Source organism: Colias croceus, chromosome 25, assembly GCF_905220415.1.
Source record: "Colias croceus chromosome 25, ilColCroc2.1".
NCBI classification, from domain to species: domain Eukaryota; kingdom Metazoa; phylum Arthropoda; class Insecta; order Lepidoptera; family Pieridae; genus Colias; species Colias croceus.
Window position 1 is genome coordinate 4,185,064 of NC_059561.1, and position 22,322 is coordinate 4,207,385.

The 22,322-nt window shown below is 32.9% G+C and overlaps 1 protein-coding gene across 1 annotated transcript in view; it reads left to right on the forward strand.

Moving 5' to 3' along the window:
* Positions 1–22,322, forward strand: part of LOC123703141 (apolipophorins) — a 67,623-nt gene that overhangs the window by 12,793 nt on the left and 32,508 nt on the right. Inside the window, exons 3-27 of the mRNA XM_045651044.1 lie at positions 3,896–4,014; positions 4,153–4,286; positions 4,775–4,916; positions 5,292–5,444; positions 5,776–5,989; positions 6,308–6,419; positions 6,712–6,876; positions 8,029–8,163; positions 8,458–8,579; positions 9,576–9,691; positions 9,908–10,062; positions 10,594–10,736; positions 13,097–13,273; positions 13,563–13,672; positions 13,948–14,274; positions 14,648–14,832; positions 15,690–15,875; positions 16,374–16,509; positions 16,822–17,001; positions 17,320–17,590; positions 17,964–18,256; positions 19,496–19,672; positions 20,396–20,590; positions 21,120–21,305; positions 21,812–21,981. Coding sequence (XP_045507000.1) covers positions 3,896–4,014; positions 4,153–4,286; positions 4,775–4,916; positions 5,292–5,444; positions 5,776–5,989; positions 6,308–6,419; positions 6,712–6,876; positions 8,029–8,163; positions 8,458–8,579; positions 9,576–9,691; positions 9,908–10,062; positions 10,594–10,736; positions 13,097–13,273; positions 13,563–13,672; positions 13,948–14,274; positions 14,648–14,832; positions 15,690–15,875; positions 16,374–16,509; positions 16,822–17,001; positions 17,320–17,590; positions 17,964–18,256; positions 19,496–19,672; positions 20,396–20,590; positions 21,120–21,305; positions 21,812–21,981 — 4,303 coding nt within the window. The remainder of the gene's footprint in view (positions 1–3,895; positions 4,015–4,152; positions 4,287–4,774; positions 4,917–5,291; positions 5,445–5,775; positions 5,990–6,307; positions 6,420–6,711; positions 6,877–8,028; positions 8,164–8,457; positions 8,580–9,575; positions 9,692–9,907; positions 10,063–10,593; positions 10,737–13,096; positions 13,274–13,562; positions 13,673–13,947; positions 14,275–14,647; positions 14,833–15,689; positions 15,876–16,373; positions 16,510–16,821; positions 17,002–17,319; positions 17,591–17,963; positions 18,257–19,495; positions 19,673–20,395; positions 20,591–21,119; positions 21,306–21,811; positions 21,982–22,322) is intronic.

A 22,322-nucleotide genomic window follows, 5' to 3' on the forward strand; every position in this document is an offset into this window, starting at 1 on the left:
ACCTTCGTTAATAAGAAGAAGTTCAGATACAATTACTGTTAATTCAAATTCAAGTACGATTACTGCACATTCGAAATCAAGTACTCTTACAGCAAATTCCGACACCGTCACAGTTCATACTGACGCGGAGAACCCAATTCTAGATATACCTATAACAGATCACCCGTTGAATAAATTTAAGAGACAGATAGTTATTACTTTAATAGATAGAGTACCGAGTAAGCCTATAATTTCAAAACCTTTTGAAAATCATACTAAGATAGATATTAATGTTAACAAAGCGAATATTGATAGCGAAATAGTTTCACTAATTAAAAAATATGTAGATCCTAAGATAAAAACTGCAATTCTAGTTCATCCCCCTGATGCTATGTGTACTATAGTTCCAATAATACAGAGTAATTTTAAAAGTTCATGTATGGATTTAGTTCTTACAAAATTAGAATTGCAAAATGTCAAAGATTACTTTAAGCAACAGGAAATAATACGAAATTATCATGAAGGCAAAACTAACCATCGCGGAATTAACGAAACTCATTTATCTTTATCTAGGAAATACTTTTGGCCTAAAATGAAGGAAGCAGTAACTAAATATATTAATGAGTGTAGCATATGTGGTCAAGGGAAATATGATAGAATTCCAGTAAATCCAAAATTTAGAATCGTAGTTCCTCCTACAAAACCTTTTGAAATAGTACATCTCGATTTACTTAGTATTGATTCTCAGAAATATCTCACTATAATAGATGCATTCTCTAAGTATGCTCAAGCATATTGTTTAAAGGACGCAACCGCAATAAGCGTAGTTCAGGCTCTTTTGACGTTTGGTACACATCATGGCTTACCTATGACTGTCGTAACGGATCGAGGTCCTGAGTTCACGAACCAAATATTCAGTGAATTTGTAAGGCTTCATAGAATAAATCACCATAAGTTATTAGCTCATGCACCTAACGAAAATGGTATGGTAGAACGGCTTCACTCAACTTTATTAGAACACATACGTTTACTAAAACTTGAACGACGTGGTGAATTAATCATTAACTTAATGCCGTATGCTGTTCTTGCCTATAATAGTTCGATCCACAGTTTTACGAAGTGCAGGCCTCTTGACATTATAACCGGTCATTTAGATCCCCGCGATCCTGTAGATATCGATCTATCAGAAAATGTCTTACAGCAATATATGCAAGAACATCGCGATAGTATGCAAAAAGTATTCAAAATTATTAATGAATCGTCTTTGGAACGCCGTACTCAAATTACAGAAAACATTAATAGGAACCGCGAACCCGAAATACAGTATTATCCAGATCAACAAATTTTTGTAAGAAATCCTAGGGCTAGTCGACAAAAGACCGCACCGCGTTTTACGCACGATACTGTACTGGCTGATTTACCTATTCATATCTATACTAAGAAGAAATATGGCGCTGTTGCTAAATCTAGGCTTAAGAGGGTACCTAAATTGTTACAGAATCCTTCCTCTGATCCTGTGCCAGATTCAAGCAGAAGATCCCACCCTGACTAGCTTGGATGACGGACCTGGTATATTACCATTTAATATTGGAACTGCTAGAATTGTCACTCATTATCATTCATTTTTGCAAATTATTAATTTAAAGGATATTCGTGATAGTATAACCATAGTAAAGGATCAATTAAATTCATTAACGCCTAATTTGCACGATAAATTATTTTCGCTTTATAATTCACATATTGAACACTTGCATTATAAGATTATTAAATTGTCAAATCAGTTGGAAACTTTTGAACCCAATCGCATAAAGAGAGGTCTCATAGATGGTTTAGGTTCAGTTATAAAAAGTATTTCTGGTAATCTAGACTATACAGATGCAATTAAATATGATACCGCAATTAAATTATTACAAAATAATGAGAATAAATTGGTCACAGAAATGAATAATCATATAAGCCTCAGTAAAGATTGGATAGAACAACAATCTGATATTTTAAACAACTTAATTAAAAATCAGGAAAAAATTGAAATAGCTATAAATGATTTAAAGGCCAATAATTTAAACGTTACTCTATACATAGATTTAATTCAACGCGTAGCGATTTTATCAGATAATATAGATGATATATCTGAAGAATTACATAGATTAGAAAATTTATTAGGTTTTATTCGTGCGAAAAGTACGCATCATCTTATGTTCAATTCAAATTCTCTAAAAGAAATGCTAAATAAATTACACAAATTTTATGGCAAAGAGCAAATCCCTCAAGTTAATTATAGAGAATATTTTGATTTAGTTAAACTAGGCTATTATTATAGTAATAGGAATATAGTTATAGTTTTTATGTTCCCGGTTGTCCTTCCTGCTACCTTTGAATTATTTAAATTATCCATAGTTCCTAATAAAGATAGTAAAGTCCTAATTCCACCCTATCCTTTTGTGGCAATTCACAACGAGGATTTTATGTACATGGAGGCAGAATGCCCGAAGTCTGGCCTAGGGTATCTATGTGAGGACAAGCTGAACCATCATCGATCCAAAAATGACTGCGTGTATCACCTTATTACCACGCAACGAGTCGTCGCATCTTGTCTCTTCACGCCTGTGGAGCTCGGAGCGCCCGCACTAGAAAAATTAGACGACGCCCACTACGTCATCAGTTTCCCCAAGCCATCAAAAATCCACTTATCATGCTCGCAAGATCAATATGACGTCATTAAAGGAAGCTACTTAGCCACCATACCCAAAAACTGCATTCTTCAAACGGAGGCTTTCAAGATAGTCAATCGAGAAGACCATATCAAAGGACAGATAATGAAAATTGCAAACCTGCCAGATTCCAGCCAATATAATACAGATGAAGAAGTTCTGAAGTTGAATTCGATAAATTTGGATAAATTACACGCTAGTAACAGAGCTATATCAATGGAAATGCCTATCAGTACTAACAACGGATACGAGATTCTCTATATGCAGTCTTCCATAATACCGATATATGTTATATTAATAACGAGTGCAGTTGCCCTAGTGACATGGTACGTCGTACGGAGACTGCGTACATCAAAGCCTATTACTACGAGTGTTCATGGTAATCAAAAAGAAGAAATAGAACATCAATCGGCGGAGGGTGAAATTTCAGCGATATTAACGAGCCTTGCCCGCCAATAATCGCTGAACTTCAGGAGGGAGGTGTTATGTACCTACATATAAGATTAGAGGATGCATGGGGCCACCCAAGAAGCTGCACCTGTTAGGAATTGCGACATCGCGCACACCTGCGCTTCCAGAGAGTGTTGCGGCAATCATCGCCACCGCGACGCTGCAGCTGCCCCGCCGAGGAGGACGAGCACTCTTAGTTCTAACATCGAACGGGAGGGACGTAGGTTAAGTTAGGAGTAATTTATTATGTAATTTTTTTTACAATAAATAATTTAAAGTAAATTTCGGTTTTTTTTGCGCCTTCGCGGGCCGGTCGATATAATTCGTAGGCATATTTGATGCGTTTCACTTTAAAACAAATAAAAAATGAGCGTGACGTTCGCGCCAATGAGCGAGCAAGCGACTGAGTGCAGTTACGCCACATGACGTATGTTGAGTGGAACATAAGTGATGTAGGCGGTATCGTCTCCATATTAATATTATCTCAATGAATACAATTGACAGTTGACATTAAACCGCCGGCTTAATGTCAAAGTTTGTTTTGAAATTTGTATTTTCATTCAGACGTTATTGATGTTTATTTTTGAACAAATAACACATTTTTAGTCATCAAAATGATCAAAATCACTTAACTTTACCTCACCCCTAGACCCTCATTCTCTGATATTAATTATTCTCTCCGTTATTGGGAAGTTTTTAATCTAAGTTTTTAGGTGTAAAATCCACTAAACTGGTATTATTCGAAACATTTTCAGCATCAGAAAAATTCAATTATTTAACATCTGTGAGCTATCACTATGAATATAAAGTGAATGTGGAAACCTACTTCGCTGGATCAAGTAATAACCGATCAACTCTCGATATTAAAACAGAGGTAACAACGTTTATATTAATAAGGCCTCCCTAATATTCTATTTGTTTTTTGTCTATCCTTCGTAATATTTATGTAAGCTGTGTCCTCAATAATAATGGTATGACATCCTAATATATTATGTAATTGTAATGCTTTCAGGCAATACTACAATTCATAAGGCCTTGTGAAGGTATTCTTAGATTAGCGGATGTAACACTCATAGACCAAGATGAGAATTATCCTGTGGAGAGAGCAGAGAAATTCATTCATGCTTTGTCCCTTTTTGATCTCAGGTAAAGTAAATATTTGTTCGACAACATGTGACATCCGCCAACCCGCACTTGTCAAGCGTGGTGGATTATGGCCTGTACCTTCATAGGAGGCCCATGTCCCAGCAGTGGGAATGTATATGGGCTGATGTAAACTAAATATTACTTTCACATACTCTTTATTATCTGAAAAATAGATTTTCTTTAGCTCAGTTGATCATTTTCTGTGTCTCTTTGTTTTAGAACTTAATTATGTTTTTATAGCAAAACTAATAATAAAGTAGAAAATTGGTACATATGATATAATAAACTAGATTTTATATTATTTGTAACACCCCATGGAAAAAGAGTTGTGTTACAAGTTTGAAGTGTCTGTCTGAAGAATCATAACTCCAGAATGGATGAAGCAATTTCAATTGAGTTTCAGTTACAATTTTGAATAATACAATAATATTTAAATTTTATTAGCTGCTATTCAACATTTAATTACAATTATATATTATTTTTTACAGATTTTCATTTCATGATGGTATTATATCAGAGATTTGTCCGGAAGACGGGGAAGAAGACTGGGTGGTTAACTTCAAAAGGGCCTTACTATCTCTCTATCAGAATAGTATGAAAAGATTTGATATCAATTTTAAAGGAGCTGAGGTATGTTTCAAATATAACTATTGATCAGTTTGTTGCATTACTTAAATGTCATTTTAAATGGCACTTGACAATATGATGATGAACAATATAGAATTGTGTGATTATGTTGTGTCTGTTTTATAATAAAAACTTACTCTAGTATATTGTAATGTACTGTTACTTAGTACTTAGAAATAGCATATTGCTCCAACAACATGTAACTCGCTTGTGGTAAACAAATAACAAAAATGTAATTAATGTTTAGTTAGTTCACAATTTAAAAAATCACACCTTTAGTAGCTTAGGTAAATATCAAATGTAGTGATATGAATGTCCGTAGCAAATCAAACTGCATCCGTTTAATATTTAAACAATCTTCTTAAATCTTAATTTCAGCAAGACATCCAAGGCACCTGTAATGTAGATTACGTAGTGCGAGGCCAAGAGCAGACCAGCCTTGTATTGGTGAAAACGAGAGATCTATCACAGTGCACAAATAGATACAAATATATGTCTATATTGCAAACTGTGCGATATGACTTCCAAAGTGTAAGTAGTTTTATGTTTATTACATAATTTAAAAATCGTAAATGATTTAAATTTACCTACTTGTACTTGTTCAACAGTTAACTGTTAAAAGTTTCACTATTTTAAACAATGGTAATTGGTAGATCTTAAACCAACTGCATCAAGTTTTTCCATTTTTTTAATTTTGTAAAGCCCCTTGAGAAGATATTGTAAATTTTGATTTCTCTTATTGAATTCTTTAAGCGCTTTGAGAGTTAAATTTCAAGGTCACATTATGGAATAAAGCGATGATTTTGTATGTTTTTTTTTACTTAATCTCACATCCGTATTTGTTACTCCTTGTCATTTCTAGAAATTCCAAACCTGGCCAGTCCTAAAATCGGAAAGCAAATGTCGCATAACAGTCGACCATCATGTATACAAAGCAGTGAATTGCAAAGAACGACATCTGTTCGAACCATTCTCTGGCAGAAACTCGGGAGCTATGACCACTGTTATACAAGATCTGTTGCTTATAAAGGAAGTTAATAAAACTGACGATGAAACTGTGGATAGCGAGAAGAAAGGTTTGTATGCGGTATTTCTAAAAAGTAAATCTAGATAAACACATAAGCTGATAATACTTGGATTTTAGGATATGAAAAATAGTTAATATAAGCTTTGATTATTATGTGTGCACGTTTCTAGACTATGGTTTCTTATTTAACATAACTCATATGTAAAATTAATGGTATGGAATAACTTTATTCTTTCAATCGGATTCTACGTGACAAAACTGCCTATCACACGCGTAGGCAGAGTTTTGCTTCAGACAATTATTTTAAGCTGACTATGGATCTGGTTGATTTTGCACGTCAAAAATAATAAAATTACAATTCTTTCAGCTTGGACAGTCATTCATAAACGGTCGAATTTGCTCCATCATCATATATCATACGGGAAGTCTGATACTGGTGAATTGAAATCAGCGAGAGATGTATTGAAGTTACTATGCTTGTAAGTATGCTTTTAATTTTAAGATTTATACTTTACTCTAGAGTATTGGATAAGGAATTTTGCGTTCTATTTATGATCTATCTATGGATTAAAGATGTGATATTTTCAAAGGTATACAATTAATATCGTAAAATTTTGCCCATTATTTGTAGCAGTTAAGTTTTCTAGAAGTGGCAAGTAGACTGTCAAATCGTATCTTTTTTTTATAGTCATATGTTTTACTCGATTCAAGCAACGCGGAAAGATCTTATCCAAGACTATTCTATATTATCAATTTCATTTTAATTTTTAGAGTAAAACCGAACACAGACGACGAAATGTCAACAGTAGATGAAAATATGGACAGTGGTTCAACAGTAGGACTGTGGGGCAGACTTGTGAGATCAGCTCGCAAATTGCACCACCCTGCGCTCGCGCAGCTGCTTGCTAGAGCACCCTCTATATGCGCTGGGGCTACGTAAGTATTTGCATAATATACAGGATGTTATAAAATTTTCAGTATCATTTTTAGGGTTCCGTAGCCAAAATGGCAAAAACGGAACCCTTATAGTTTCGTCATGTCCGTCTGTCCGTCTGTCCGTCTGTCCGTCTGTCACAGCCGATTTACTCGGAAACTATAAGTACTACAGTGATGAAATTTGATGGGAATATGTGTTGTATGAACCGCTACAAAAATATGACACTAAATAGTAAAAAAAAGAATTGGGGGTGGGGCCCCCCATACATGTAACTGAGGGATGAAATTTTTTTTTTCGATGTACATACCCGTGTGGGGTATCAATGGAAAGGTCTTTTAAAATGATATAAAGTTTTCTAAAAAACATTTTTCTTAAAGTGAACGGTTTTTGAGATATCAGCTCTCAAAGTCGTAAAAAGTATGTCCCCCCCCCCTCTATTTTTATAACTACGGGGTATAAAATTCTAAAAAAAATAGAGGTGATGCATGCTAATTAACTCTTTCAACGATTTTTGGTTTGATCAAAGTATCTCTTATAGTTTTTGAGATAGGTTGATTTAACTGTAATTTATTATATTTGCTGCTACGGAACCCTTTGTGCGCGAGCCCGACTCGCACTTGGCCGGTTTTTTTATTTTTAATTAAAACATATGTGTTCTTAATGGGATGTTACATGTATAATAGACGTGTACAGTGTATTAAAAATTAAAAATATCTGTTTTTTTTTGCAGATTCTAAACGCGATTTATTTATTGATATTTATATAATTACCCCGCGGTTTCGAACATTATAAAACGACCGTGTAAAGCAGTTATGTGTCTTTAATTTTTAAATGTATAAAATATAATGTAAAAATACAAAATCCATACTAATATTATAAATGCGAAAGTAACTCTGTCTGTCTGTCTGTCTGTTACTCAATCACGCCTAAACTACTGAACCAATTTGCATGAAATTTGGTATGGAGATATTTTGATACCCGAGAAAGGACATAGGCTACCTTTTATTGCGAAATATGTACCACGGGTGAAGCCGGGGCGGACCTCTAGTACTTATATAAAATCATCTGATCGACCTGTATATTATTCATATTATGTTTGATAATATTTAAGTATTAAGATTTTAATTTAAAAATGTAATAAATTGTTACAGAAAGCACATATTAGACGCACTTCCATACATAGCAAGTACAGGTTCAGTAGAACTAATCAAAGACATGATAATCAAGAACGAAGTGAACAACGATACGCGACACGAGTGGCTTATGTCTATGGCTATGATACCACGGTATGTATATCTGTGAAAAAAAATTAATAATATTTTAAAAGGTGACTTAATAAATAACCGACTAATACTGATTTAATACAAATAGTATATTAATAGGATCAGTTTGTTTCGAATGTCACAAGTTATAAATAAAAGATTTTGAAAGGAATCCATAAAATATAGTTTAATTTCCATTTGTACCTTTAATTTAATAAATTAGTACGAAAAATAATCTTATATTGCTTATACTGAAAGTTCGCCTTCAATTATCAATATTAAGTCCTATTTTGACTATATTAATTAATAAAATTTCAGACCAAAACTGGAAATGTTGCAGAGCATGTTGGAACTTTTACAAAAACAGAAAAATGACAAAGTGATCAGTTTTACTGTATCATCAATGACGCATTCGTACTGTAGACATAGTGGGAAATCACGTGAGTAAATGATTGAGCTAACTCACACTAATGCGACGAAAGAACAGTTGATCCAAATTGAAATGCGTAATTTTTCCTGTATTTTTTATTTAATCGAATATTTTTAAGCTATTGCCTAGCTTCTATCGCAGGCCTTGAGCGCGGGGACCGAATCTAGAAATTCTGTAACGAAAAAAACCTCACACTCCCCACTCCGACGGGCGGAGGTGTGGCTTGAAGGCATAGCATGCAATAGCTTTACCGCGGCAGTCCCCGAGTGCCACACTTTTTTTTAAATTAATTGAGACTTCTTTTAGAAGCATTTTTTAATGGTCATGACTTTTACAGTTCCATTCTAACTTAATGGCGGCTCAGAAGTTAGGTGCAGGTGCGAGTGCGGGGCGCACAGGTCTCCTAACGTCCCGCTAATACTTAAAATTGTTTTCTGCGTATCGGATCGTACGATGTTCCGAGCCGCCATTAAGGCCTGAATCGGGTAGAATTCCCATTTAATACCGAAAATTAACTCTAGTTATAACCGTGAATCTAAAAAAATGAATATTAAAGTTTCGAATATGATAAAGGCTATGGTTGTTTTAATTTGTTTATTTTACAATCAGGTTTTTTGGAAAAAAATGATGAACTGAGGTCGATTTTTGGACTTTAAACAAAACGCTAAGTCAATATAACGTAAATTATTGTAGTGTTTTAACAGTGTGTTTATGAAATTAAAACACAGGGCATGGTTGTTTTAAATTTTGATTCTATATCCAAATATTTTTTTTTAATAATTTTAATACGCACTTTTACTACGGTAGATTCGCGCCGGTCCCCCGGTCCCGCCTTGGCAAGGTCGCTAGCCCCTATTAAGGCCTTAAGTTTGAATCGTACTGTACTACCGTCACCCATCCGTGTTATCGACAAATCTAAACTCAAACCTAGTTAGAACAATGAATATGTACATGAAAAATCTTCTTGTTTTATAACATTAATTTACATTTATCATGTTCAATGTAGTGCGTGAATGCTGCGAAGAAGAGGTTCCCAAGCAAATATTGGAAGAATTCCAAAATATTATAAACGATTTGATCACTAAAGGAGTTCCCACTTTGGAAAGAAGAGATAGAGATAGTGTAAGTATCAAAAAAAGTCTTTCTCTTTTTCAAGGCCATATAAATGTATAACAGTGTATTTTTTACAATTCGTTATTTTTCTTCATGTTTGTATGTCAAATGGGTCTCTGAAACGTCTATTTTAATCTTTCTATAGCTTTACAATTTCAGAGCTTTGTTAAAAAATATTATAAGTATTTCATTATACAATGTACTAAATAATCTTCCATATTTCAGCTCATAATAGCAATCAAAGCTCTAGGAAACATTGGTGGTTTTAAACAAGAATTTTCTGATATTCTAATGAATATAATCGGTGACTCTCTGACTCCAGTACAAGTGAGGCTGACAGCTATTGATGCATTTAGACGAACACCATGCACTGAAACTAGGTATTGTAACTAATATATTAAGTAAAAGTAACCAGAGGCGGCTCGTGACAAAATTGTATGGGTGTTCACTTGAAATAAAACAACGAAAATACAATAGCGTTAGCAGGATAATTTATTACAAAAAAAAATTTGCACCACATTATAAATATCTATAAACACTAAAAATTATAAAGTATTTCAAAACGAATTCATTTATTATATCAAAATTAGAAAATCCCCGAATTTGCATTCGCGAGCGTATTCAATATTCATAGTGTTTGTTTATAATAAAGGAGTGGCAACGTCGCGCGCAATTGCTGCTGTCATGCGATGCGCAACGTCGCGTTATAAAAAACTAGACTATTGAACTCAAAAATTGTCTTTAGCAAAACTGCTTGCTTCTATAAGGCAGAGTTATGAGTGATACAGTAGAATTTGAAATTTATTACCACGAAATAAGGTCTTAATTGCAATGAACAACGCTGCTTTGACATGAATAGAATATGAATCTTTTGGAATTTCGAATACTTTATTGCATAATTATATTTCCAGCGAATACTTCCTTGAAACGTTTAGAGAAGATTTAGTAGATGTTGAAGTTCGTATCGCATCGTATTTGCAAGTGATGCGATGTCCAAACTTGGGTACTATAAGAAAGGTGTTCCATGCTTTACGACATGAGCCTGTTAATCAAGGTAAATATTAATTTAATATTCGTTTCATTCAAAAATACAAGGTGCAACTATTATATTTGTCATGATACACACACCGGCACAATTAGCGGAACAGAAACCGATGCGCGAGAACATCGTCTGGGATTTGATCGAATGGCAGCAGGTTCTCTTTACTGATGAGTGCAGAGTTCTTTTAAAACTGATTGATAGGAGACAGCGAATATGGAGACACAAAGGAGAACGCCACATACAGTCTAATTTTGAACACACAGTGGCTTATGATGGCTGTTCGTTTATGGTTTGGGGAGGGACATGTTTGGGAGCTCGCACGGAGTTAGTGATAGTCACAGGAGGGACCATGATATCAGATCGATACATCAAAGACATTTTAGAAGAACATGTTGTACCATTTGCCCCATTTATTGGTGACGACTTTATTCTAATGCAAGATAATGCTCGTGGTCGTAGTGCACAATCGGTACAGGCATATCTGAGCCACGTAGGTATACCGGTGATGCAGTGGCCAGCAAATTCCCCCAATATGAATCCGATAGAGCATGTCTGGGACTTGCTAAAAAGAAGGGTTAAATCCAGAATGCCACCCCCCAACAATCTGAATGAACTTGGAAACGTATTACTTGAGGAGTGGGATCGGTTGCAACAAGAAATCAAACTCAAACTCAAACTCAAACATTCATTTATTCAATTAGACTACTATTTAGTAGCACTTTCGAATCGTCATTACATAGGTAAGTATTTTTAACATTTACCACCGATTCGGAAAGCAGTATCTATGGAGAAGAATCGGCAAGAAACTCCATAGTTGCTCTTTTAACATCATGTAAATATTACAATATATGAAACTTATATCTAACTACATAATATATCATAATATGCCAATGAACTGTCTTGTGGTTTTTACGCGACAACCCTCCATGGGTTTTTATCGTCCATATATTCCTGAATACTGTAGTACGCTCTCTGATCATCGATAACATAATCTGTAGCATGCCCAGACAAATGGAAACCGTAATCAGAGCAAGAGGGGGAAACAATCGTTATTAATTTACCATTAATTTTCTGGTTAAATTATTTAAGGCCGCCTTTACACATGTAAGTTTTACTTACGTAAGTCACTTACGTAAGCTACTTACGATAAATTTTCAAGTGTAAACACTCGTTGTAAGTAACTTACTGTAATTTTTTACAACTTTCGTAAATTTAAAAATTACAAGTCTAAACGTGTTCGAATTTGCTTACGGAAGCGACTCGCAGCTTATTGAATTATTTTGATAAGTTGAGAACTCACCAAAACAATGTCCTCTAAACAAAAACAAAATAAAATCTGGTCACCAAACGAGGTAGAAGCTTTAATTACCGCTTTTGAAGCACGTCCCATACTGTGGGACTACAAAAATAAAGAATACAAAAACCGCGAAAAAACAAATTCACTACATGTTGAACTTAGCGAAATGTTATATGAAATCATTAGAAAGTTGCATAATTTGAAAAGACAATTTAGCCAAGAAGTGACAAAATTAAAGAAAAAGAAGAGTGGCAGCCCGCAGCGGTACTAACGAAGTTTATGTGTCAAATTGGCGGTATTTTAATGCCCTTTCTTACGACTTGCCCTACTGATTTAATGTAAACGGGCGTGTAATAATTTATGTAACTCACAAAAATTACGTAAGCATTATTTACTGTAAGTTTATTTTATGTGTAAATGCAACCGTAAGTCAGTTACATAATTTTTACGAAAGTAACTTACAGGTGTAAAGGCGGCCTAATGCTTACTTTTTTTATCTTTTGTGATGGTTCACAATCATCTAAAAATTTCACTTATTTCAAATTTCTTTATTTTTTCAATAAAAAATTACGAAGACTTTTCAAAGTCGTTGTTAAAAGATGTTAATCAATTTATTATTTTGTGTCTAATTACATTTTCGTTAAATATCTGCGTTATTATCTCATAGTCTCACTTTTTTTTCTGTTCCGCTAATTGTGCCGGTGTGTATATTATCAAAAGACGTTTATATTTAAACATTAAAAAGCTATGTAGGTAGTATACACATAAATTAATAAGGTAAAAAGTAAAAGAATATTAAGCTTAAGCGTTTAAAACTAATTTTTGAGAAACAATTTCTTAGTGCTGTTTACAGAGTATCTACATTGTACTTACATATTTTAAAGAAGTAGAATACATTACAAAATTCTAATTTCTCCAAAGTAAAAACACTCTTATTACTATTTAAATAGTTATGACTTTTGCTTAGAGTATCAAAACCTCATCCATATAATATTATACCTATCTCATTTCTTACTATACATACATCTTACCTTATTTCAAACTACTAAAAACACCCTTATTCCCAATACAATAGTGGCGACATTCGTCTGGAGTCACCTCAACAATCTCGGCCAATCGTCGCTCCCTTCACGAGTGGAAATACAAGGCTTATTGTCTGGACATGAAATGCCACAATTAGAAGATAATCCTGATTTTAGAATGTTCTCGAGGAATTATGAGCAGAGCGTGTTCTTTGATCAGTATAATGCTGGTAAGTTTAAACATGCATATATTTGATGGTATTCTTGTGAAGTGGTAATTATTTTAAAATGTGGACATTGCCATTGAATTATAACTTTATTAGAAAACTTGTTCTTTTGTAATCACAATCACCATTAAATAATTTAATCCGTTTTTTTGTTAACCAATAATTTACGTATAAGTTATAACCTATACTCACTTTTTCATTGAAAACGGCTTACACCTGCAAGTGCCATATAATATTGATCACTTGCAGTTAATAATACAAGATGAGATCGTAACAAACTGTTTTTTTTCAGGGGGTAATTATGAAGCAAACGTAATATTTTCACCTGACTCCTATATCCCACGCTCTTTGTCTCTCAACTTAACGGTGGACATGTTTGGTGAATCTATTAACTTATTAGAGGTAACTATCAAATCACATTATTATGATGTCGATAAGATTTTTGAAGTGAAACTTCTTAAGGCGCGTTGTGAGTAAAATTTAAAGGGCGCGTCATGGCAATACCGTCACGTCATGGAGTAAGGTCACGATTTTGGTTTCTTTGCATCTTGCCAAAGAAGTTTCACTTCTGACACGTGTGCTTGGCACAGACGCTCTTTTTTCCAATAATAATTAAGTGCGTTTATAAAACAGACGTCAAAATAATTATTTAATTAATTTGTAATGTTTATTTACAGATAAAAGCAAGAGGAGAAGGCTTTGAACGATACTTCGAAAGTATATTTGGTAACAACGGACCGCTAAACAAAGAGAAAGTAGTGGACAGAATAAACAAACTCCGAGTATTCCGATCGGCAAGCGAAGCAGATGATATTCGCGGGAAAATCGACGGTCTTGGGTACAAAAATAATGCTCTTAAGCACCGTTTTCCCATAGCAGAGATGGGAATCAAAGTGTTTGGCAATGAAATATCGTTCTGGAGTGCGGAAGGCGATGATGAAATTAGGAAATCATTGCAGAAGTTGGATCCTAAGTTGAGGATATTGGAAATTTTGTCAGGAAAGGTAAAAATAATTTAAAATAGCAACAATAATCGCTTGTGTGATTCCTTTTCAGAAGAAATAAATAAAAATCGTTTATTTGTTTCATATCACAATGTGCAATAAGCTTGAATACAATAAAAAGAATTTGCATATTATATAATAATAATGGGCACTTTATGAAGATACACTGCTCCCCACACTAAGATTGTGTTGTGGGAAACTAATCTCCTCCGATGTTACAAAAATATTTAGATTCTATATTTCAAATAATCTAAACACAATACCTGTAACAATTAAAGTATTTCTCATCTTACCAATAACTTTCCTTACTTCAGGGCGAAAATTACATAGCAAAAAATGTATTATATAAAATATCCTTTATTATTTCTCACAGGAAATATCCTACAACAAAGCGTCCCTTTTCCTCGATACAACATTCTCAGTAGCGACTGGATGTGGGTTGCCCCTCAATATGAATCTCATGGGGACTAGCTACGTTGATACGAAGATGTCCGGTACTGTCCTTGATAAATATACACATTCCGGCAATTTGGACTTTGAAGGAAAGATACGTCCTAGGTAAGAAGGTTTAAATTTCTTATACACAAATTTTCAATTGACAGACAAATTGTTATATTGATTTGTTATGATTTTTTGCATTGTATACTAAATATATAAGAAGATTGTAGTAAAACTGTGGTAAATTTCACACCTTTTTATGATCGACAGATGTTTGTTACTAAATCACATTAGAAATCTTATTAAATATATGATGTGGCTGGATTATAGTACATAAGCTAGTTTACATCCTATATCTTTAATATATATAAATCTCGTGTCACAATGTTTGTCCTCAATGGACTCCTAAACCACTTAACCGATTATAATAAAATTCGCACACCATGTGCAGTTCGATCCAACTTGAGAGATAGGATAGTTTAAATCTCAAATCGTTTTAGAGAAAGCGGGCGAAGCCGCGGTCGGTAAGCTAGTTATATACTATATTATGATCGATTAAAACTAATAACCACACTATCAATATATTTAATGTATCTATCTATTAGAATTATTACCAGTAAACATAGCAGCAGTGTATCAACCAGTTCTTTAGCGTTAAGTCATATTCATTTATTTTCTCGACACGACAACATTTATCCCTATGTTCTAATGATTAGAAAGAATCGTGATTATTTACCTTAATACATATTTTCTACACGTTACTGTATAGCAGTAAACACAGCAGCTACATTGTAGCTGCTATGTTTTAGTGTATCAGCGGGTTCTTTCGCATCAAGTGGTATTCGACTGTACACGGCTACACTTTTCAGTATATTATATGTCTATCTATTTGGACTATATGCGGTTACTTTTTCCCTATATTTTATTGGAAAATATATTTTTTTAATACCTCAATAAGAATTCTCTATACGTTACAGTGTAGCAGTAAACATAGCAGCTACAATGAGTGTAGCAGCCGGTTCTTTAGCATCAAGCGGTATTCGCTTATCATCCCGATTGTACACGGCTACGGCAGTTGAAGTTAAATTATCTGTAAGAGGTGTCGGTTTGTTGAGACTTGATTTGTCGCTGCCAAGGGATAAACAGGAAATATTTGCTGCTAAGTGAGTATTTTGGCATTTTTCATGTCACTTTAAAAAAACTGTATTAATAGAGCTTATTATAGAAGCAATTTTCTAAAAATGTTCTATAATATATTATTCGTCTTCTCTCTCTATTAACAGAGGGGTTAGACAAGTGGCTTTCGTTTAGCGTAACGTTTGATAGAATAGATTATGAATGTATGAGATTGACATAAGCTGTAGATAAATGTATCGACAGCTTACGTCAATACTCAGATTGACATAAGCTGTAGATAAATGTATCGACAGCTTACGTCAATACTCATACATTCATAATCTATTCTATCAAACGTTACGCTAATAGAAAGCCACTTATCTAGGGGGGCTGAACTGTATTCTTTATTCTTACTGTAAACTCCGATATTTTATATAATTACGAATAAATGAGTTATCTTGCATTCATTAACATAGACTTGAAACAATAGTGTACCCAAAACATGCCCCTGTGGAACTCCCATACATTTCATATTATATTTTTAGATCTGAGCTTCTAGTTCTACATGGAGATGAGGAATTACCTCAACAAGGCTTGAATAAGAATAGAATAGAACAGAATACTTGCAGTTGGTCCACTTTTGATAAAGCTATTGGTATTAAAGTGTGCGCTGCGTATCAGGTAATATTCTATTTCTATAACAGTAACATTGATTGTCAGTAAATGGTTGATTTATATACTTACTGTTGTTAAATATTGTAATTGAAATTATGTATGGTTGATTTTTTTTTAATTTATGTATTAGCGCTGGAGAAACATACAGATATATGAACCGTGCAAAGTTACTTGTCTTTACAAACTTGTCTAGTTCATAAAATGCGAAAGTCTGTGTGACTATTTATAATCCCTTACAATAATAAAATCATTGAAAAACATCAAATTATTAATTTTATTAGTTACTAATCATCTGAATTATATTCTCTTTCCTTTTAGTTCCCAAACATGACAAATCTCCGTGACGCACCATACTTTATAATGAGCGGACCAGCGAAATATATAGTTTCTTTGGAAAAAGCCGATCCTTCAGCTAAAACGTATGCCCTACAATATAAATGGGATAGAAATGAAACAACTAATGTATTGGGATTCTCATACGATACGCCTAATAGTAAGGTAAGGGAAGAATTAGTAGTGATTTCATTGTGTAGAAGTTTAAAATGCCGTATCATTCATTACTTATATTTTTCTAAATTAGAAGTAGTCTGGAATCTAGATACTTACCGAAACTTGAATTCACTCCATGCCTTGTACTTTTTTAATAATGGCAAAACTTTTGGAATAGTAATAAATTTGAGCAATAAATTTTTCTATATATTTTTAGTAAAAGACTTACAAAACTTTTTATAAATTCCTTATGATGTTCGAGTATCTCAACTTTGATTCACACATAGTGAGATAGGCTAATTTAAGTAATAACGTTAAATCTTCCAGGAAAAACGCATGTTCAACGCGATCCTAAGCATATCAAACACATCAAGCACTGCTGCACTAACTTTCCAATCTTCCGAAAGTACAATAAAAGCTAAAGCTCTATACAGAAACCAGCCTTACGATAAATCCGTAGAAGCAAGTCTGGATGTAGATGGACGGAAACAATTTGATACTGTGATGTCAATAAAACGGCATGATATTAAATATGGCTATGTGTGGATACCGCATGCGTATTGGGTGGTCAATGATCAACGGATTGCTGAATTGTCAGGTGAGATTTTTGAATTTGGAATGACTTTTTTTTTAAGTTTGCGTCTGGTTTGAGCCAGGGTTTGAATGTTTGGTTCAAATTAAAAATGAAAGTGCTAAGAATTTAAAATCGTATTACAGTCATTTCTTTATAGGTTAAAACATAACTGACTGTATAATTTAATGTCTCTTAGAATTTGGAAAAAATTGATCACGTGATGGGAATCGAACCTGCGTCTTTTGTCCTACCGTGACAATGGCCTCGTGATCGATTTTATTATAACAGAAAATATTATCTGGATTTTTTTACAATAAGCAGTTTGAGTTGATCAATTGAAATATTTATTAAATTTTATAGTTACCGAAATATTTATCTCATTTTTGTACTCATTTAGGTACTCTAAAAGTAAAATCAAAAGGCGGCGTCACGCAATGGGATGTAACCGCCGATTTCCAAACGAAACAACTCGCAAGTCGTCTCGTTGGATATTATACCATAAATGGTCCTACACACGGCACAAAATTGCAACTCGACTATCAGTTCTATAAAAACCCGAAACAGACTATAAAAATGGAAGGAGTGTATAGCGAAAGATCTTTGAACTATAGACACGATTTGTATGGAGAATTGGCTATGGATTTCACAGCGTATCCCTCTTATAACTTCTATGCGGTTTTGAGGAATGTGGTAAGTGTAGTTATTCATATACTGGTGGGGGGTCATTTGTTCTTTCCATTCTATTTGTATTTTGCTTGTGTTTAGGGACAAAAAGTATCATATTCGTTTATTTCAAATGAATACATATTACATGTAATAATAATAGTTAGGTACAGGTATAAGTTTTCGTATAAGAATAATTACTTACGTATAAATCTTGTCTTTAAACAAAGTCTTGTTCTTACGAAAGGTAACTATATTATACAAAATATTACTTTATAGTGATGTAAGTGGTATACCAATAGGTAATACTAAAGTTAGGTGGAGTATGAACATAATAAAATTTTAAACAAACCTACATTAATGTTACTTTACTCAACTTCCTTACAAATATAAACATACCTTATTTGTAACACTATAACGTCCTATTTCCTAGTAAGTATCTACCTTACATAATGTAAAATCATTAACATCTTGGGCTGCTACCGGTATTTTAATTCAATACTAAACTAACAAATACTGATAGTTTACCTTTTATTATTTGTTTAATATAATGATTGTTCAATACAATATAAACTCATAAAAATAAACTCTATAATAATTTTAACAAAATTAACATACGACTATATTTAAAAAGACAACAATTTACTATTTTTTTATGATTAAATTAAAAATTAAGAATATTAAGTATCCGTAACTTTAAATTTTATAATACATAATAAAATTATCACTTCTAAAACTCACGGCAGTTTTATCCATTTTCTGTTTCCAACAGTCTTTAGTGTTCATTCGTTTCTGCAAAATAATAAAATTCCATTAAACGTTTTCTCACAACCCACTAAAACTTTGTGATATTGTATGAATACTTATCATTTTTCACCAATAAATAAAATTCAGTAGTGCTCGATTATTCTAACTCCGTTCTAACATTATCTAACTGCATAGTTTTATTTTTTTGACATCTGTGTGGGTGTAAACTGTAAACGGAAATATCAAAATGATAACATTCATGTCGATATCAAACTATTGCACTTATGATTCCACATGACACGATGCAATAACAAAAAATTAAACAAACTAATAAAAATATTTACACAAAAAAAAATCATACAAAAATATTGCTTAAGGACTTATCATAGGTTTATTCAAAAGTTATTTTCATCTATGTTTACTGATATCACTAATTTAGGTCTAGAATAATTTAAGTCAATAGCTATGCAATATCTACCTTCGTTATAGACATAATAATTTTACTTCTTTTTTTTTCAGAAAACTCAAAACCACATAGACATCGGTTTCAACGTGAGCTCTTCAAAGGATTTGAAACTCGATCCCTCATTCACGTTTCTTTTTAGACGCATTGATAAATTGAATGGTGTTAAATTAAATACTGAAGTAAATTTATATAGGGCTAGACCGATTATATTGAAATTCCAGTTTGAACAGGTACCTATAAGACTATTATTTTCATACTTCTGAATGTCCATAATGAAGATCATTCAACTTCATTATTTATTAAGATCACTGGTCATATCAAAGCATAAAAAAGTAAGATTACAGGTAAAAAAGTACTTCTTATTTTATATAGGAAAGAATGAGGCCAGATAAATATAACTGGAAATAAAACCAACGATTTATACGAGAATATTTATTTTTACACACCACACTATCTAAAATATTTATTTATATTTTTTCTATATTTATTGAAGTGAAACTTCTTTATAGGGGTTGGGGTTACGCGTGACATTTTTCCGTTACGCGCCATCTTTTTCTTATCCCAACCACGCGTGATTCGACGTATTTCTGTAAAGTTGCAAATAGTAAATTATTTTTTGAAAAATAAGGTCATAAAGGAGTTTTACTTCTTACGTGTGTACACTAGTACACGCACTCATTTATTTTTTAAGTGGACGCACAACATCAATACATATTTATTAGTTTTCTGTTTTATTATAATGACCAAGAAAATCTATATTTAACATATAAATTATATATTTTTTTAACACCAGCACCATTAATGTATTTTTCTCAATTCCAGATTCCTATCAATAGCATTATTACTATGACCAAAAAATATAGATAACTTATATTATTATATACTACGATTTTATTATATGTATAGATGTATTTATTTTATATATGGTATTTTTAATATATTTTTGTCTCCAGATAGGACCAAAATACTCAGCGCTAGCCTTACTAAACGTGAACCCGAAATCGCGGGACATACTTATATCAGGTTTCCTATTCACTCCGCCGGGAACACAATTATATGCTGATGCAGAATTAAATGTCACTTTACCGACTTTACACCCTTGCATGTTGAAGGGGAAGTTGTTTGAGAAACGGCCCAACGAGTTTCAGGTAAGATTAGGGACTTATTTCCCAAAAAAAATAGGAAAAGATATAGTAGTTGGATAGGTTAGGTTAATCCCGCGTTTTCAAAGAAAAACCCGCATATTTCCCGCTCCCGTTATATTTCCTGGATAAAAAGTAACCTATATCTTATTCTGGGTCTACATCTACCTACATACCAAATTTCATTGTAATCGGTTCAGTAGTATTTGCGTGAAAGTTTAACAAACATTTATCTATCCTCACAATCTTTCGTATTTATAATATTAGTAGGAAGTAGGATTTAGTAACTGTAGTGCTTTCTGTAAACTATAAAATTGTATGAAGGATTTACGGTACTTAGGATTATTATATTTGTTGGAATTTTGATATTAATCTCTGATAGTGTAATAATTATTTTACTTTTGCAGAATTTAAAGACAGTATTAATTATTATGTGTACCTACACTGAAAAGGCACTCGATTTTAATGTATATGTTTTTCAAATATCAACCTTATTCTCTTAACAATAGAGTCCTAATTCCACCTTTTCCGGTAGGTAAACGCAAATGGCGTTTGGTTCACTGGTGTAGATTTCAACGTAGATGCCGTGTATCAAGATCAATCCAAGACAAATATGGCTTCACATCGGCTAAAAGTACTAATAAATAGCAGCCATTTCAAGGATATTGCTGTTGATGCGAGATTCACACAGGACAATCGACAGATCACATTCATAGCTGAGGTAATTAAACCAATACCTCTAATATGAGTGTAAATGAGCCTTGCTTGTGTTTGACTAAATTCGACCATATGTTCCTGGAAATAAGGTTTAATTTTAGTTGATTGACATAGTTAGATAACATCGGTCTTCAGGTTTCAAAAATAATGATTTGCATAAAAATGAACCATTGAGCGACCTGTATTTGAAAATGAATCTCGGTTATATTTCCATTTTGAGAATTATTTGGCCTATATAGAAATACAAAATTCCAAAATTCCAAATTGTAAATTTTCAAGACTACGATTCATTTATTTTTTCACTTCGCTCGACATCCGAATTTAAATTATCGTTCAGTTCATTTCATTATTTGAATGCCATATTTACAATATACATATCGAAATAACTGATTATTTCATTTTATATTAATCAATTAACTTCAACTTAAGCATTTCTTTTTCGTTTGAATCGATTTTTATCCTATATAAAATTATATATTTAAAGATTTTCTCAAAATATTATTATTCCAGGGTGAATACAACGCTGACACCTATAAAACGTTAATACGTTATCTGCTACTATCTGAGCAAAATTTCACCACTTATGGTGAAGTAGATATCAGTGGGAAGGTATACAGTATCAATCTAAATGCTGATTTGAATAATAATACAGATGTTAATATGGACGTGCATTTTGATCAGTAAGTATTGAAAATTGTTATAGAGTGTTAGATTTTTTTTAATTTAAATGTAGGATAGACGTATATTGTAAGGCCGCCTTTACACCTGTAAGTTACTTTCGTAAAAATTATGTAACTGACTTACGGTTGCATTTACACTTAAAATAAACTTACAGTAAATAATGCTTACGTAATTTTTGTGAGTTTAAACTTACATAAATTATTACACGCCCGTTTACATTAAATCAGTAGGGCAAGTCGTAAGAAAGGGCATTAAAATACCGCCAATTTGACACATAAACTTCGTTAGTACCGCTGCCGCTCTTATTTTTCTTTAATTTTGTCACTTCTTGGCTAAATTG